This window comes from Drosophila serrata, unplaced genomic scaffold, assembly GCF_035046125.1.
Source record: "Drosophila serrata isolate PLE 108 unplaced genomic scaffold, ASM3504612v1 contig_276, whole genome shotgun sequence".
Taxonomy (NCBI): domain Eukaryota; kingdom Metazoa; phylum Arthropoda; class Insecta; order Diptera; family Drosophilidae; genus Drosophila; species Drosophila serrata.
Genome location: NW_028257174.1, coordinates 7,626,359 through 7,641,261, shown reverse-complemented (window position 1 = coordinate 7,641,261; position 14,903 = coordinate 7,626,359). Strand labels below are relative to the sequence as shown.

The 14,903-nt window shown below is 51.4% G+C and overlaps 3 protein-coding genes, 3 long non-coding RNA genes and 4 pseudogenes across 8 annotated transcripts; all 10 read right to left on the bottom strand.

Moving 5' to 3' along the window:
- Positions 1 to 710: 710 nt before the first annotated feature.
- LOC110182101 (disheveled-associated activator of morphogenesis 1-like) lies at positions 711 to 2,640 on the bottom strand. Its single transcript, XM_086835218.1, has 7 exons — positions 2,506 to 2,640; positions 1,880 to 2,232; positions 1,612 to 1,814; positions 1,444 to 1,544; positions 1,207 to 1,359; positions 978 to 1,099; positions 711 to 895 (listed from the first exon to the last, which is right to left on the bottom strand). The coding sequence occupies exons 2-7, from the start codon at positions 1,950 to 1,952 to the stop codon at positions 711 to 713; spliced, it is 837 nt and encodes a 278-aa protein (XP_086691344.1). The 5' UTR covers positions 1,953 to 2,232; positions 2,506 to 2,640.
- On the bottom strand, positions 2,108 to 4,140 carry LOC110176766 (disheveled-associated activator of morphogenesis 1-like; annotated as a pseudogene). Its single transcript, XR_015272213.1, has 7 exons — positions 3,907 to 4,140; positions 3,639 to 3,841; positions 3,427 to 3,571; positions 3,234 to 3,386; positions 2,690 to 3,168; positions 2,511 to 2,610; positions 2,108 to 2,232 (listed from the first exon to the last, which is right to left on the bottom strand). The product of XR_015272213.1 is annotated as a disheveled-associated activator of morphogenesis 1-like (transcript).
- On the bottom strand, positions 4,133 to 5,942 carry LOC110176767 (disheveled-associated activator of morphogenesis 2-like; annotated as a pseudogene).
- Positions 5,943 to 6,159: 217 nt separating this feature from the next.
- Positions 6,160 to 8,960, bottom strand: LOC110176758 (disheveled-associated activator of morphogenesis 2-like; annotated as a pseudogene).
- Positions 8,961 to 9,084: 124 nt separating this feature from the next.
- LOC110182081 (uncharacterized) lies at positions 9,085 to 9,401 on the bottom strand. Its single transcript, XR_015272392.1, has 2 exons — positions 9,271 to 9,401; positions 9,085 to 9,215 (listed from the first exon to the last, which is right to left on the bottom strand). It is a non-coding gene; the product is annotated as an uncharacterized LOC110182081 (long non-coding RNA).
- Positions 9,402 to 9,455: 54 nt separating this feature from the next.
- Positions 9,456 to 10,141, bottom strand: LOC147643296 (disheveled-associated activator of morphogenesis 1-like). The gene is made up of 2 exons (XM_086835217.1): positions 9,736 to 10,141; positions 9,456 to 9,670 (listed from the first exon to the last, which is right to left on the bottom strand). The coding sequence occupies exons 1-2, from the start codon at positions 9,806 to 9,808 to the stop codon at positions 9,456 to 9,458; spliced, it is 288 nt and encodes a 95-aa protein (XP_086691343.1). The 5' UTR covers positions 9,809 to 10,141.
- Positions 10,142 to 10,291: 150 nt separating this feature from the next.
- On the bottom strand, positions 10,292 to 11,019 carry LOC147643295 (uncharacterized). The gene has a single exon (XR_015272390.1). It is a non-coding gene; the product is annotated as an uncharacterized LOC147643295 (long non-coding RNA).
- Positions 11,020 to 11,251: 232 nt separating this feature from the next.
- LOC147643294 (disheveled-associated activator of morphogenesis 1-like) lies at positions 11,252 to 12,105 on the bottom strand. Its single transcript, XM_086835981.1, has 2 exons — positions 11,686 to 12,105; positions 11,252 to 11,620 (listed from the first exon to the last, which is right to left on the bottom strand). Exons 1-2 carry the CDS (start codon positions 11,756 to 11,758, stop codon positions 11,406 to 11,408), a joined length of 288 nt encoding a protein of 95 aa, XP_086692107.1. The 5' UTR covers positions 11,759 to 12,105; the 3' UTR covers positions 11,252 to 11,405.
- Positions 12,106 to 12,135: 30 nt separating this feature from the next.
- Positions 12,136 to 14,117, bottom strand: LOC110176768 (disheveled-associated activator of morphogenesis 2-like; annotated as a pseudogene). The gene is made up of 8 exons (XR_015272212.1): positions 14,112 to 14,117; positions 13,725 to 13,965; positions 13,552 to 13,629; positions 13,284 to 13,486; positions 13,072 to 13,216; positions 12,879 to 13,031; positions 12,650 to 12,813; positions 12,136 to 12,586 (listed from the first exon to the last, which is right to left on the bottom strand). The product of XR_015272212.1 is annotated as a disheveled-associated activator of morphogenesis 2-like (transcript).
- Positions 14,108 to 14,835, bottom strand: LOC147643293 (uncharacterized). Its single transcript, XR_015272391.1, has one exon. It is a non-coding gene; the product is annotated as an uncharacterized LOC147643293 (long non-coding RNA).
- Between the last annotated feature and the right edge of the window lie 68 nt (positions 14,836 to 14,903).

Sequence of the window (14,903 nt, the reverse complement as noted above, 5' to 3'; positions counted from 1 at the left end):
AGGCGCTCCAGGGCTTGAGGTCCTGCAGCTCCTGCTGGATCTTCTGCTCGACGCAACGGTCCGCCCTCTGGGTCCCGCTCGATGGCTGCCGGTAATAGGGTGACCGTGGTAATGTCCGTTGGCAAGTTTCCGTGCTCCAGATTGCTCCCAGAGCTGGTGATGATGCCCAATGACGAGACGGGCGGCAGGGGACTATTGGGTGTCACCTGCCGGTGATGGGGTGACCGTGGTAATGCCCGTTGGTGAGTTGCCGTTCTCCAGGAGGGCCAAAGCCGCGCGCATGTGCAGCTTGAGGGTGTTGTTGGTGCTGACTTCCATTTTGATTGCTCCCTGAGCTGCTGATGTTGCCCAAGGGCACCACCGAAGGCAAGCTGACGCTTCTGGGGCTGGTCGCTGCTCCTGGCGGGTGACCACGGTCAACTTAAGCGGCGGCTGCTGCACTGCCGCCGGCCGGGCTGTGACCAGCTCGCCCTGGTCATGATCCAGCTCAACCAGATCCTGTAGCTGCTCATAAGTGCATTCACCGTAACCTAAAGCATAGGATGTCAAAGCTGCACGTGGTTCCATGCCAGCAATCGATAGTCAAAGCTGCGAATGTTTGCATGCCAGCAATCGATAGTCAATGCTGCACATGGCTCAATGTCACCGGATCGTCAATGCTGCACATGCCTCAATGTCAACTTATCGTCAATGCAGTACATGGCTCCATGTCAGCTGATCATCATCTGGATATCCTTGTCCATCTCGCCCAGCGACACCTTGGAAGCCTCACGGGCATGCGGAATGTGATCCTCCAGCTCCAGTGGATCCTTAAATTTACTCTCGATTACCTGGACGAGATATTGCAGCAGGGTGGTGCCCTTGGCGGCACTGGACTTGGTGTCGGCCACGCGCCCTGCGGTTCATGTAGTTGTCTGTAGTATTTAAGAATGCACTTAAATAGTGAAAATAAATGAAAAAGTGAATGCATAGATTACCCATAGCCAGAATCAGCTCAAGGAGCTTTCGCAGACGTCGGGAACTAGCCACTACGCGGTACGCCTCTATTACACTGGCGATGCGGTGTATAAGATCGTTGACCGTCGGCATAAAGCGCTTCCTGTAGTGGAGACTCTTCAGCCTTTACTCGTAGTGGGGAATCCTGCCAAGACAAAAGAACAAATAGTTTAGTGACTGCCAAATCTCTTCGATGCCCTTCAAACCCACTTTGATATTTCGTAAAGGAAGCGATCGGCGCGGGCCAGTGACTCAATATCCTCTTTATGCTCATCCAAAAGTGCATGTTCCTCCACCGCGGGCGTAAGCTGCTCCAAGATGTCGAGTGTCAGCTGCTCGTTGCTGTCCATCGAGAAAATGGCCCTAGAAGAGAAGAGATTAGTATTTGGAACCAGGACGTGACTAAAGCAACTCCTACTCGCTCATCTTCAGCTTGCTGAGCAGGACGGTGCAGTTCTGGGCCGGCGTCCATCGATCACTGAGAGCACCTTCTGCTTGGCTGGCTTGCCGCCAGTTGCCCGCAGATCCTCATCGGAGCTATCGGTGGCCTGTGGAAAGAGAAGAGAGCATTAAATAAAGGAAGGTCTTTCAGTGGAATCTCCCCTAGACACTCACCGATACCCCATTCTTTTGATAAGCCGACAAGAGCTTGTTTATCGACTCCAAATCCATGTTATACAGCTTGCTCTCGTCAAGCTCGCTCCCGACGGTGCCCTGGAGCTTGGCATCCGGCAGCTTGGACCATTTGATGCTCTTTAATGGATTCGTGGGCTGTGGCACGTTATTCTTTGGCAGTTCCACCTTGGGTGACACAGGATCTGCAGGCAAAGGATAGAAATTAATTTATGTGGCGCTCCTTGGCTTAACTTAACTCTGTACTCACCCATTGCTGGCGTCATCCACGGTGGCGAAGGCAGTGCACCCGGCGGTGGTGGTGGCATCATGGCCGGCGCCATTTTGGCGGTGGCGGCATTATGGCCGGCGCCATTTTGGCGGTGGCGGCATTATGGCCGGCGCCATTTTGGTGATGGCGGCATTATGGCCGGCGCCATTTTGGTGGTGGCGGCGATATGGCCATGACCATGGCCGAGGGCGGCGGCGGCGGCGGTGGCTACACAGCTCCATTGCAGCCAGTCAGACCGGCCACCTTCTGGGCATCGGGTATGCTGCCCTCGGTGACCAGATGCTCGAGACGGGCCCGCTTCTGCTGCTCAATAAGCAACCGATGATACCGATCTACAAAAAGTTGTGAAAAATAACTGTCACTTTTCGATAATAGTAGTAAAAAAAAATAGCTGGTCACAGCACAAAGAAGTTATGAAAAACAACACTAATTTTTCGATATTAAAGTAGTGAACATTAGCTGGTCACACTACAAAAAAGTTATGAAAAACGACACTAATTTTTCGATATTAAAGTAGTGAACCTTAGCTGGTCACACCTCCATGCTGCATATGGCGGCTCCATGTCGGCTGATCGTCGACCTTATTATTATTATTATTAACATACCTAACCATCCTCGCCGAACAGACGCACGGCGTGATCGAAGCGGGTCTTCATGTCCTGGAACTTGTCCTCCAGCTCCGCAAAGTGGACCGATGCCGAGGCGTGGAACTCCCGCATGAAGGGCAAAGTTCGATTGAACTCGATTTTGCGTGCCACATCCGCCAGGCCGGTGAGCAGCCGCATAAACCAAAGTTCGATTGAACTCGATTTTGCGTGCCACATCCGCCAGGCCGGTGAGCAGCATCTGGATGTCCATGTCCATGTCCATCTCGCCCAGCGACACCTTGGAAGCCTCACGGGCATGCGGAATGTGATCCTCCAGCTCCAGTGGATCCTTGAATTTACTCTCGATTACCTGGACGAGATATTGCAGCAGGGTGGTGCCCTTGGCGGCACTGGACTTGGTGTCGGCCACGCGCCCTGCGGTTCATGTAGTTGTCTGTAGTATTTAAGAATGCACTTAAATAGTGAAAATAAATGAAAAAGTGAATGCATAGATTACCCATAGCCAGAATCAGCTCAAGGAGCTTTCGCAGACGTCGGGAACTAGCCACTACGCGGTACGCCTCTATTACACTGGCGATGCGGTGTATAAGATCATTGACCGTCGGCATAAAGCGCTTCCTGTAGTGGAGACTCTTCAGCCTTTACTCGTAGTGGGGAATCCTGCCAGGACAAAAGAACAAATAGTTTAGTGACTGCCAAATCTCTTCGATGCCCTTCAAACCCACTTTGATATTTCGTAAAGGAAGCGATCGGCGCGGGCCAGTGACTCAATATCCTCTTTATGCTCATCCAAAAGTGCATGTTCCTCCACCGCGGGCGTAAGCTGCTCCAAGATGTCGAGTGTCAGCTGCTCGTTGCTGTCCATCGAGAAAATGGCCCTAGAAGAGAAGAGATTAGTATTTGGAACCAGGACGTGACTAAAGCAACTCCTACTCGCTCATCTTCAGCTTGCTGAGCAGGACGGTGCAGTTCTGGGCCGGCGTCCATCGATCACTGAGAGCACCTTCTGCTTGGCTGGCTTGCCGCCAGTTGCCCGCAGATCCTCATCGGAGCTATCGGTGGCCTGTGGAAAGAGAAGAGAGCATTAAATAAAGGAAGGTCTTTCAGTGGAATCTCCCCTAGACACTCACCGATACCCCATTCTTTTGATAAGCCGACAAGAGCTTGTTTATCGACTCCAAATCCATGTTATACAGCTTGCTCTCGTCAAGCTCGCTCCCGACGGTGCCCTGGAGCTTGGCATCCGGCAGCTTGGACCATTTGATGCTCTTTAATGGATTCGTGGGCTGTGGCACGTTATTCTTTGGCAGTTCCACCTTGGGTGACACAGGATCTGCAGGCAAAGGATAGAAATTAATTTATGTGGCGCTCCTTGGCTTAACTTAACTCTGTACTCACCCATTGCTGGCGTCATCCACGGTGGCGAAGGCAGTGCACCCGGCGGTGGTGGTGGCATCATGGCCGGCGCCATTTTGGCGGTGGCGGCATTATGGCCGGCGCCATTTTGGCGGTGGCGGCATTATGGCCGGCGCCATTTTGGTGATGGCGGCATTATGGCCGGCGCCATTTTGGTGGTGGCGGCGATATGGCCATGACCATGGCCGAGGGCGGCGGCGGCGGCGGTGGCTACACAGCTCCATTGCAGCCAGTCAGACCGGCCACCTTCTGGGCATCGGGTATGCTGCCCTCGGTGACCAGATGCTCGAGACGGGCCCGCTTCTGCTGCTCAATAAGCAACCGATGATACCGATCTACAAAAAGTTGTGAAAAATAACTGTCACTTTTCGATAATAGTAGTAAAAAAAAATAGCTGGTCACAGCACAAAGAAGTTATGAAAAACAACACTAATTTTTCGATATTAAAGTAGTGAACATTAGCTGGTCACACTACAAAAAAGTTATGAAAAACGACACTAATTTTTCGATATTAAAGTAGTGAACCTTAGCTGGTCACACCTCCATGCTGCATATGGCGGCTCCATGTCGGCTGATCGTCGACCTTATTATTATTATTATTAACATACCTAACCATCCTCGCCGAACAGACGCACGGCGTGATCGAAGCGGGTCTTCATGTCTTGGAACTTGTTCTCCAGCTCCGCAAAGTGGACCGATGCCGAGGTGTGGAACTCCCGCATGAAGGGCAAAGTTCGATTGAACTCGATTTTGCGTGCCACATCCGCCAGGCCGGTGAGCAGCATCTGGATGTCCATGTCCATGTCCATCTCGCCCAGCGACACCTTGGAAGCCTCACGGGCATGCGGAATGTGATCCTCCAGCTCCAGTGGATCCTTGAATTTACTCTCGATTACCTGGACGAGATATTGCAGCAGGGTGGTGCCCTTGGCGGCACTGGACTTGGTGTCGGCCACGCGCCCTGCGGTTCATGTAGTTGTCTGTAGTATTTAAGAATGCACTTAAATAGTGAAAATAAATGAAAAAGTGAATGCATAGATTACCCATAGCCAGAATCAGCTCAAGGAGCTTTCGCAGACGTCGGGAACTAGCCACTACGCGGTACGCCTCTATTACACTGGCGATGCGGTGTATAAGATCATTGACCGTCGGCATAAAGCGCTTCCTGTAGTGGAGACTCTTCAGCCTTTACTCGTAGTGGGGAATCCTGCCAGGACAAAAGAACAAATAGTTTAGTGACTGCCAAATCTCTTCGATGCCCTTCAAACCCACTTTGATATTTCGTAAAGGAAGCGATCGGCGCGGGCCAGTGACTCAATATCCTCTTTATGCTCATCCAAAAGTGCATGTTCCTCCACCGCGGGCGTAAGCTGCTCCAAGATGTCGAGTGTCAGCTGCTCGTTGCTGTCCATCGAGAAAATGGCCCTAGAAGAGAAGAGATTAGTATTTGGAACCAGGACGTGACTAAAGCAACTCCTACTCGCTCATCTTCAGCTTGCTGAGCAGGACGGTGCAGTTCTGGGCCGGCGTCCATCGATCACTGAGAGCACCTTCTGCTTGGCTGGCTTGCCGCCAGTTGCCCGCAGATCCTCATCGGAGCTATCGGTGGCCTGTGGAAAGAGAAGAGAGCATTAAATAAAGGAAGGTCTTTCAGTGGAATCTCCCCTAGACACTCACCGATACCCCATTCTTTTGATAAGCCGACAAGAGCTTGTTTATCGACTCCAAATCCATGTTATACAGCTTGCTCTCGTCAAGCTCGCTCCCGACGGTGCCCTGGAGCTTGGCATCCGGCAGCTTGGACCATTTGATGCTCTTTAATGGATTCGTGGGCTGTGGCACGTTATTCTTTGGCAGTTCCACCTTGGGTGACACAGGATCTGCAGGCAAAGGATAGAAATTAATTTATGTGGCGCTCCTTGGCTTAACTTAACTCTGTACTCACCCATTGCTGGCGTCATCCACGGTGGCGAAGGCAGTGCACCCGGCGGTGGTGGTGGCATCATGGCCGGCGCCATTTTGGCGGTGGCGACATTATGGCCGGCGCCATTTTGGCGGTGGCGGCATTATGGCCGGCGCCATTTTGGTGATGGCGGCATTATGGCCGGCGCCATTTTGGTGGTGGCGGCGATATGGCCATGACCATGGCCGAGGGCGGCGGCGGCGGCGGTGGCTACACAGCTCCATTGCAGCCAGTCAGACCGGCCACCTTCTGGGCATCGGGTATGCTGCCCTCGGTGACCAGATGCTCGAGACGGGCCCGCTTCTGCTGCTCAATAAGCAACCGATGATACCGATCTACAAAAAGTTGTGAAAAATAACTGTCACTTTTCGATAATAGTAGTAAAAAAAAATAGCTGGTCACAGCACAAAGAAGTTATGAAAAACAACACTAATTTTTCGATATTAAAGTAGTGAACATTAGCTGGTCACACTACAAAAAAGTTATGAAAAACGACACTAATTTTTCGATATTAAAGTAGTGAACCTTAGCTGGTCACACCTCCATGCTGCATATGGCGGCTCCATGTCGGCTGATCGTCGACCTTATTATTATTATTATTAACATACCTAACCATCCTCGCCGAACAGACGCACGGCGTGATCGAAGCGGGTCTTCATGTCTTGGAACTTGTTCTCCAGCTCCGCAAAGTGGACCGATGCCGAGGTGTGGAACTCCCGCATGAAGGGCAAAGTTCGATTGAACTCGATTTTGCGTGCCACATCCGCCAGGCCGGTGAGCAGCATCTGGATGTCCATGTCCATGTCCATCTCGCCCAGCGACACCTTGGAAGCCTCACGGGCATGCGGAATGTGATCCTCCAGCTCCAGTGGATCCTTGAATTTACTCTCGATTACCTGGACGAGATATTGCAGCAGGGTGGTGCCCTTGGCGGCACTGGACTTGGTGTCGGCCACGCGCCCTGCGGTTCATGTAGTTGTCTGTAGTATTTAAGAATGCACTTAAATAGTGAAAATAAATGAAAAAGTGAATGCATAGATTACCCATAGCCAGAATCAGCTCAAGGAGCTTTCGCAGACGTCGGGAACTAGCCACTACGCGGTACGCCTCTATTACACTGGCGATGCGGTGTATAAGATCATTGACCGTCGGCATAAAGCGCTTCCTGTAGTGGAGACTCTTCAGCCTTTACTCGTAGTGGGGAATCCTGCCAGGACAAAAGAACAAATAGTTTAGTGACTGCCAAATCTCTTCGATGCCCTTCAAACCCACTTTGATATTTCGTAAAGGAAGCGATCGGCGCGGGCCAGTGACTCAATATCCTCTTTATGCTCATCCAACAGTGCATGTTCCTCCACCACGGGCGTAAACTTTAGCAGCTGCTCGTTGCTGTCCATCGAGAAAATGGCCCTAGAAGAGAAGAGATTAGTATTTGGAACCAGGACGTGACTAAAGCAACTCCTACTCGCTCATCTTCAGCTTGCTGAGCAGGACGGTGCAGTTCTGGGCCGGCGTCCATCGATCACTGAGAGCACCTTCTGCTTGGCTGGCTTGCCGCCAGTTGCCCGCAGATCCTCATCGGAGCTATCGGTGGCCTGTGGAAAGAGAAGAGAGCATTAAATAAAGGAAGGTCTTTCAGTGGAATCTCCCCTAGACACTCACCGATACCCCATTCTTTTGATAAGCCGACAAGAGCTTGTTTATCGACTCCAAATCCATGTTATACAGCTTGCTCTCGTCAAGCTCGCTCCCGACGGTGCCCTGGAGCTTGGCATCCGGCAGCTTGGACCATTTGATGCTCTTTAATGGATTCGTGGGCTGTGGCACGTTATTCTTTGGCAGTTCCACCTTGGGTGACACAGGATCTGCAGGCAAAGGATAGAAATTAATTTATGTGGCGCTCCTTGGCTTAACTTAACTCTGTACTCACCCATTGCTGCCGTCATCCACGGTGGCGAAGGCAGTGCACCCGGCGGTGGTGGTGGCATCATGGCCGGCGCCATTTTGGCGGTGGCGGCATTATGGCCGGCGCCATTTTGGTGATGGCGGCATTATGGCCGGCGCCATTTTGGTGGTGGCGGCGATATGGCCATGACCATGGCCGAGGGCGGCGGCGGCGGCGGTGGCTACACAGCTCCATTGGAGCCAGTCAGACCGGCCACCTTCTGGGCATCGGGTATGCTGCCCTCGGTGACCAGATGCTCGAGACGGGCCCGCTTCTGCTGCTCAATAAGCAACCGATGATACCGATCTACAAAAAGTTGTGAAAAATAACTGTCACTTTTCGATAATAGTAGTAAAAAAAAACATAGCTGGTCACAGCACAAAAAAGTTATGAAAAACAACACTAATTTTTCGATATTAAAGTAGTGAACATTAGCTGGTCACACTACAAAAAAGTTATGAAAAACGACACTAATTTTTCGATATTAAAGTAGTGAACCTTAGCTGGTCACACCTCCATGCTGCATATGGCGGCTCCATGTCAGCTGATCGTCGACCTTATTATTATTATTATTAACATACCTAACCATCCTCGCCGAACAGACGCACGGCGTGATCGAAGCGGGTCTTCATGTCCTGGAACTTGTCCTCCAGCTCCGCAAAGTGGACCGATGCCGAGGCGTGGAACTCCCGTATGAAGGGCAAAGTTCGATTGAACTCGATTTTGCGTGCCACATCCGCCAGGCCGGTGAGCAGCATCTGGATGTCCATGTCCATGTCCATCTCGCCCAGCGACACCTTGGAAGCCTCACGGGCATGCGGAATGTGATCCTCCAGCTCCAGTGGATCCTTGAATTTACTCTCGATTACCTGGACGAGATATTGCAGCAGGGTGGTGCCCTTAGCGGCACTGGACTTGGTGTCGGCCACGCGCCCTGCGGTTCATGTAGTTGTCTGTAGTATTTAAGAATGCACTTAAATAGTGAAAATAAATGAAAAAGTGAATGCATAGATTACCCATAGCCAGAATCAGCTCAAGGAGCTTTCGCAGACGTCGGGAACTAGCCACTACGCGGTACGCCTCTATTACACTGGCGATGCGGTGTATAAGATCGTTGACCGTCGGCATAAAGCGCTTCCTGTAGTGGAGACTCTTCAGCCTTTACTCGTAGTGGGGAATCCTGCCAGGACAAAAGAACAAATAGTTTAGTGACTGCCAAATCTCTTCGATGCCCTGCAAACCCACTTTGATATTTCGTAAAGGAAGCGATCGGCGCGGGCCAGTGACTCAATATCCTCTTTATGCTCATCCAACAGTGCATGTTTCTCCACCACGGGCGTAAACTTTAGCAGCTGCTCGTTGCTGTCCATCGAGAAAATGGCCCTAGAAGAGAAGAGATTAGTATTTGGAACCAGGACGTGACTAAAGCAACTCCTACTCGCTCATCTTCAGCTTGCTGAGCAGGACGGTGCAGTTCTGGGCCGGCGTCCATCGATCACTGAGAGCACCTTCTGCTTGGCTGGCTTGCCGCCAGTTGCCCGCAGATCCTCATCGGAGCTATCGGTGGCCTGTGGAAAGAGAAGAGAGCATTAAATAAAGGAAGGTCTTTCAGTGGAATCTCCCCTAGACACTCACCGATACCCCATTCTTTTGATAAGCCGACAAGAGCTTGTTTATCGACTCCAAATCCATGTTATACAGCTTGCTCTCGTCAAGCTCGCTCCCGACGGTGCCCTGGAGCTTGGCATCCGGCAGCTTGGACCATTTGATGCTCTTTAATGGATTCGTGGGCTGTGGCACGTTATTCTTTGGCAGTTCCACCTTGGGTGACACAGGATCTGCAGGCAAAGGATAGAAATTAATTTATGTGGCGCTCCTTGGCTTAACTTAACTCTGTACTCACCCATTGCTGCCGTCATCCACGGTGGCGAAGGCAGTGCACCCGGCGGTGGTGGTGGCATCATGGCCGGCGCCATTTTGGCGGTGGCGGCATTATGGCCGGCGCCATTTTGGCGGTGGCGGCATTATGGCCGGCGCCATTTTGGTGGTGGCGGCATTATGGCCGGCGCCATTTTGGTGGTGGCGGCGATATGGCCATGACCATGGCCGAGGGCGGCGGCGGCGGCGGTGGCTACACAGCTCCATTGGAGCCAGTCAGACCGGCCACCTTCTGGGCATCGGGTATGCTGCCCTCGGTGACCAGATGCTCGAGACGGGCCCGCTTCTGCTGCTCAATAAGCAACCGATGATACCGATCTACAAAAAGTTGTGAAAAATAACTGTCACTTTTCGATAATAGTAGTAAAAAAAAACATAGCTGGTCACAGCACAAAAAAGTTATGAAAAACAACACTAATTTTTCGATATTAAAGTAGTGAACATTAGCTGGTCACACTACAAAAAAGTTATGAAAAACGACACTAATTTTTCGATATTAAAGTAGTGAACCTTAGCTGGTCACACCTCCATGCTGCATATGGCGGCTCCATGTCAGCTGATCGTCGACCTTATTATTATTATTATTAACATACCTAACCATCCTCGCCGAACAGACGCACGGCGTGATCGAAGCGGGTCTTCATGTCCTGGAACTTGTCCTCCAGCTCCGCAAAGTGGACCGATGCCGAGGCGTGGAACTCCCGCATGAAGGGCAAAGTTCGATTGAACTCGATTTTGCGTGCCACATCCGCCAGGCCGGTGAGCAGCATCTGGATGTCCATGTCCATGTCCATCTCGCCCAGCGACACCTTGGAAGCCTCACGGGCATGCGGAATGTGATCCTCCAGCTCCAGTGGATCCTTGAATTTACTCTCGATTACCTGGACGAGATATTGCAGCAGGGTGGTGCCCTTAGCGGCACTGGACTTGGTGTCGGCCACGCGCCCTGCGGTTCATGTAGTTGTCTGTAGTATTTAAGAATGCACTTAAATAGTGAAAATAAATGAAAAAGTGAATGCATAGATTACCCATAGCCAGAATCAGCTCAAGGAGCTTTCGCAGACGTCGGGAACTAGCCACTACGCGGTACGCCTCTATTACACTGGCGATGCGGTGTATAAGATCGTTGACCGTCGGCATAAAGCGCTTCCTGTAGTGGAGACTCTTCAGCCTTTACTCGTAGTGGGGAATCCTGCCAGGACAAAAGAACAAATAGTTTAGTGACTGCCAAATCTCTTCGATGCCCTTCAAACCCACTTTGATATTTCGTAAAGGAAGCGATCGGCGCGGGCCAGTGACTCAATATCCTCTTTATGCTCATCCAACAGTGCATGTTTCTCGACCACGGGCGTAAACTTTAGCAGCTGCTCGTTGCTGTCCATCGAGAAAATGGCCCTAGAAGAGAAGAGATTAGTATTTGGAACCAGGACGTGACTAAAGCAACTCCTACTCGCTCATCTTCAGCTTGCTGAGCAGGACGGTGCAGTTCTGGGCCGGCGTCCATCGATCACTGAGAGCACCTTCTGCTTGGCTGGCTTGCCGCCAGTTGCCCGCAGATCCTCATCGGAGCTATCGGTGGCCTGTGGAAAGAGAAGAGAGCATTAAATAAAGGAAGGTCTTTCAGTGGAATCTCCCCTAGACACTCACCGATACCCCATTCTTTTGATAAGCCGACAAGAGCTTGTTTATCGACTCCAAATCCATGTTATACAGCTTGCTCTCGTCAAGCTCGCTCCCGACGGTGCCCTGGAGCTTGGCATCCGGCAGCTTGGACCATTTGATGCTCTTTAATGGATTCGTGGGCTGTGGCACGTTATTCTTTGGCAGTTCCACCTTGGGTGACACAGGATCTGCAGGCAAAGGATAGAAATTAATTTATGTGGCGCTCCTTGGCTTAACTTAACTCTGTACTCACCCATTGCTGGCGTCATCCACGGTGGCGAAGGCAGTGCACCCGGCGGTGGTGGTGGCATCATGGCCGGCGCCATTTTGGCGGTGGCGGCATTATGGCCGGCGCCATTTTGGCGGTGGCGGCATTATGGCCGGCGCCATTTTGGTGGTGGCGGCGATATGGCCATGACCATGGCCGAGGGCGGCGGCGGCGGCGGTGGCTACACAGCTCCATTGCAGCCAGTCAGACCGGCCACCTTCTGGGCATCGGGTATGCTGCCCTCGGTGACCAGATGCTCGAGACGGGCCCGCTTCTGCTGCTCAATAAGCAACCGATGATACCGATCTACAAAAAGTTGTGAAAAATAACTGTCACTTTTCGATAATAGTAGTAAAAAAAAAAAATAGCTGGTCACAGCACAAAGAAGTTATGAAAAACAACACTAATTTTTCGATATTAAAGTAGTGAACCTTAGCTGGTCACACCTCCATGCTGCATATGGCGGCTCCATGTCAGCTGATCGTCGACCTTATTATTATTATTATTAACATACCTAACCATCCTCGCCGAACAGACGCACGGCGTGATCGAAGCGGGTCTTCATGTCCTGGAACTTGTCCTCCAGCTCCGCAAAGTGGACCGATGCCGAGGCGTGGAACTCCCGCATGAAGGGCAAAGTTCGATTGAACTCGATTTTGCGTGCCACATCCGCCAGGCCGGTGAGCAGCATCTGGATGTCCATGTCCATGTCCATCTCGCCCAGCGACACCTTGGAAGCCTCACGGGCATGCGGAATGTGATCCTCCAGCTCCAGTGGATCCTTGAATTTACTCTCGATTACCTGGACGAGATATTGCAGCAGGGTGGTGCCCTTGGCGGCACTGGACTTGGTGTCGGCCACGCGCCCTGCGGTTCATGTAGTTGTCTGTAGTATTTAAGAATGCACTTAAATAGTGAAAATAAATGAAAAAGTGAATGCATAGATTACCCATAGCCAGAATCAGCTCAAGGAGCTTTCGCAGACGTCGGGAACTAGCCACTACGCGGTACGCCTCTATTACACTGGCGATGCGGTGTATAAGATCGTTGACCGTCGGCATAAAGCGCTTCCTGTAGTGGAGACTCTTCAGCCTTTACTCGTAGTGGGGAATCCTGCCAAGACAAAAGAACAAATAGTTTAGTGACTGCCAAATCTCTTCGATGCCCTTCAAACCCACTTTGATATTTCGTAAAGGAAGCGATCGGCGCGGGCCAGTGACTCAATATCCTCTTTATGCTCATCCAAAAGTGCATGTTCCTCCACCGCGGGCGTAAGCTGCTCCAAGATGTCGAGTGTCAGCTGCTCGTTGCTGTCCATCGAGAAAATGGCCCTAGAAGAGAAGAGATTAGTATTTGGAACCAGGACGTGACTAAAGCAACTCCTACTCGCTCATCTTCAGCTTGCTGAGCAGGACGGTGCAGTTCTGGGCCGGCGTCCATCGATCACTGAGAGCACCTTCTGCTTGGCTGGCTTGCCGCCAGTTGCCCGCAGATCCTCATCGGAGCTATCGGTGGCCTGTGGAAAGAGAAGAGAGCATTAAATAAAGGAAGGTCTTTCAGTGGAATCTCCCCTAGACACTCACCGATACCCCATTCTTTTGATAAGCCGACAAGAGCTTGTTTATCGACTCCAAATCCATGTTATACAGCTTGCTCTCGTCAAGCTCGCTCCCGACGGTGCCCTGGAGCTTGGCATCCGGCAGCTTGGACCATTTGATGCTCTTTAATGGATTCGTGGGCTGTGGCACGTTATTCTTTGGCAGTTCCACCTTGGGTGACACAGGATCTGCAGGCAAAGGATAGAAATTAATTTATGTGGCGCTCCTTGGCTTAACTTAACTCTGTACTCACCCATTGCTGCCGTCATCCACGGTGGCGAAGGCAGTGCACCCGGCGGTGGTGGTGGCATCATGGCCGGCGCCATTTTGGCGGTGGCGGCATTATGGCCGGCGCCATTTTGGCGGTGGCGGCATTATGGCCGGCGCCATTTTGGTGGTGGCGGCATTATGGCCGGCGCCATTTTGGTGGTGGCGGCGATATGGCCATGACCATGGCCGAGGGCGGCGGCGGCGGCGGTGGCTACACAGCTCCATTGGAGCCAGTCAGACCGGCCACCTTCTGGGCATCGGGTATGCTGCCCTCGGTGACCAGATGCTCGAGACGGGCCCGCTTCTGCTGCTCAATAAGCAACCGATGATACCGATCTACAAAAAGTTGTGAAAAATAACTGTCACTTTTCGATAATAGTAGTAAAAAAAAACATAGCTGGTCACAGCACAAAAAAGTTATGAAAAACAACACTAATTTTTCGATATTAAAGTAGTGAACATTAGCTGGTCACACTACAAAAAAGTTATGAAAAACGACACTAATTTTTCGATATTAAAGTAGTGAACCTTAGCTGGTCACACCTCCATGCTGCATATGGCGGCTCCATGTCAGCTGATCGTCGACCTTATTATTATTATTATTAACATACCTAACCATCCTCGCCGAACAGACGCACGGCGTGATCGAAGCGGGTCTTCATGTCCTGGAACTTGTCCTCCAGCTCCGCAAAGTGGACCGATGCCGAGGCGTGGAACTCCCGCATGAAGGGCAAAGTTCGATTGAACTCGATTTTGCGTGCCACATCCGCCAGGCCGGTGAGCAGCATCTGGATGTCCATGTCCATGTCCATCTCGCCCAGCGACACCTTGGAAGCCTCACGGGCATGCGGAATGTGATCCTCCAGCTCCAGTGGATCCTTGAATTTACTCTCGATTACCTGGACGAGATATTGCAGCAGGGTGGTGCCCTTAGCGGCACTGGACTTGGTGTCGGCCACGCGCCCTGCGGTTCATGTAGTTGTCTGTAGTATTTAAGAATGCACTTAAATAGTGAAAATAAATGAAAAAGTGAATGCATAGATTACCCATAGCCAGAATCAGCTCAAGGAGCTTTCGCAGACGTCGGGAACTAGCCACTACGCGGTACGCCTCTATTACACTGGCGATGCGGTGTATAAGATCGTTGACCGTCGGCATAAAGCGCTTCCTGTAGTGGAGACTCTTCAGCCTTTACTCGTAGTGGGGAATCCTGCCAGGACAAAAGAACAAATAGTTTAGTGACTGCCAAATCTCTTCGATGCCCTTCAAACCCACTTTGATATTTCGTAAAGGAAGCGATCGGCGCGGGCCAGTGACTCAATATCCTCTTTATGC

Excerpts from the sequence above, each read along its gene's own strand:
- LOC110182101 (XM_086835218.1), bottom strand. The coding sequence starts at position 1,952 with ATGGCGCCGGCCATGATGCCACCACCACCGCCGGGTGCACTGCCTTCG. Across the intron at positions 1,545-1,611 it reads ATCAAAAGAATGGGGTATCG|GCCACCGATAGCTCCGATGA; the intron begins GTGAGTGTCTAG and ends CTCTTTCCACAG. Across the intron at positions 1,100-1,206 it reads TTCCTTTACGAAATATCAAA|GAAGCGCTTTATGCCGACGG; the intron begins GTGGGTTTGAAG and ends TCTCCACTACAG.
- LOC147643296 (XM_086835217.1), bottom strand. The coding sequence starts at position 9,808 with ATGGCGCCGGCCATGATGCCACCACCACCGCCGGGTGCACTGCCTTCG. Across the intron at positions 9,671-9,735 it reads GTGGATGACGGCAGCAATGG|ATCCTGTGTCACCCAAGGTG; the intron begins GTGAGTACAGAG and ends CTTTGCCTGCAG.
- LOC147643294 (XM_086835981.1), bottom strand. The coding sequence starts at position 11,758 with ATGGCGCCGGCCATGATGCCACCACCACCGCCGGGTGCACTGCCTTCG. Across the intron at positions 11,621-11,685 it reads GTGGATGACGCCAGCAATGG|ATCCTGTGTCACCCAAGGTG; the intron begins GTGAGTACAGAG and ends CTTTGCCTGCAG.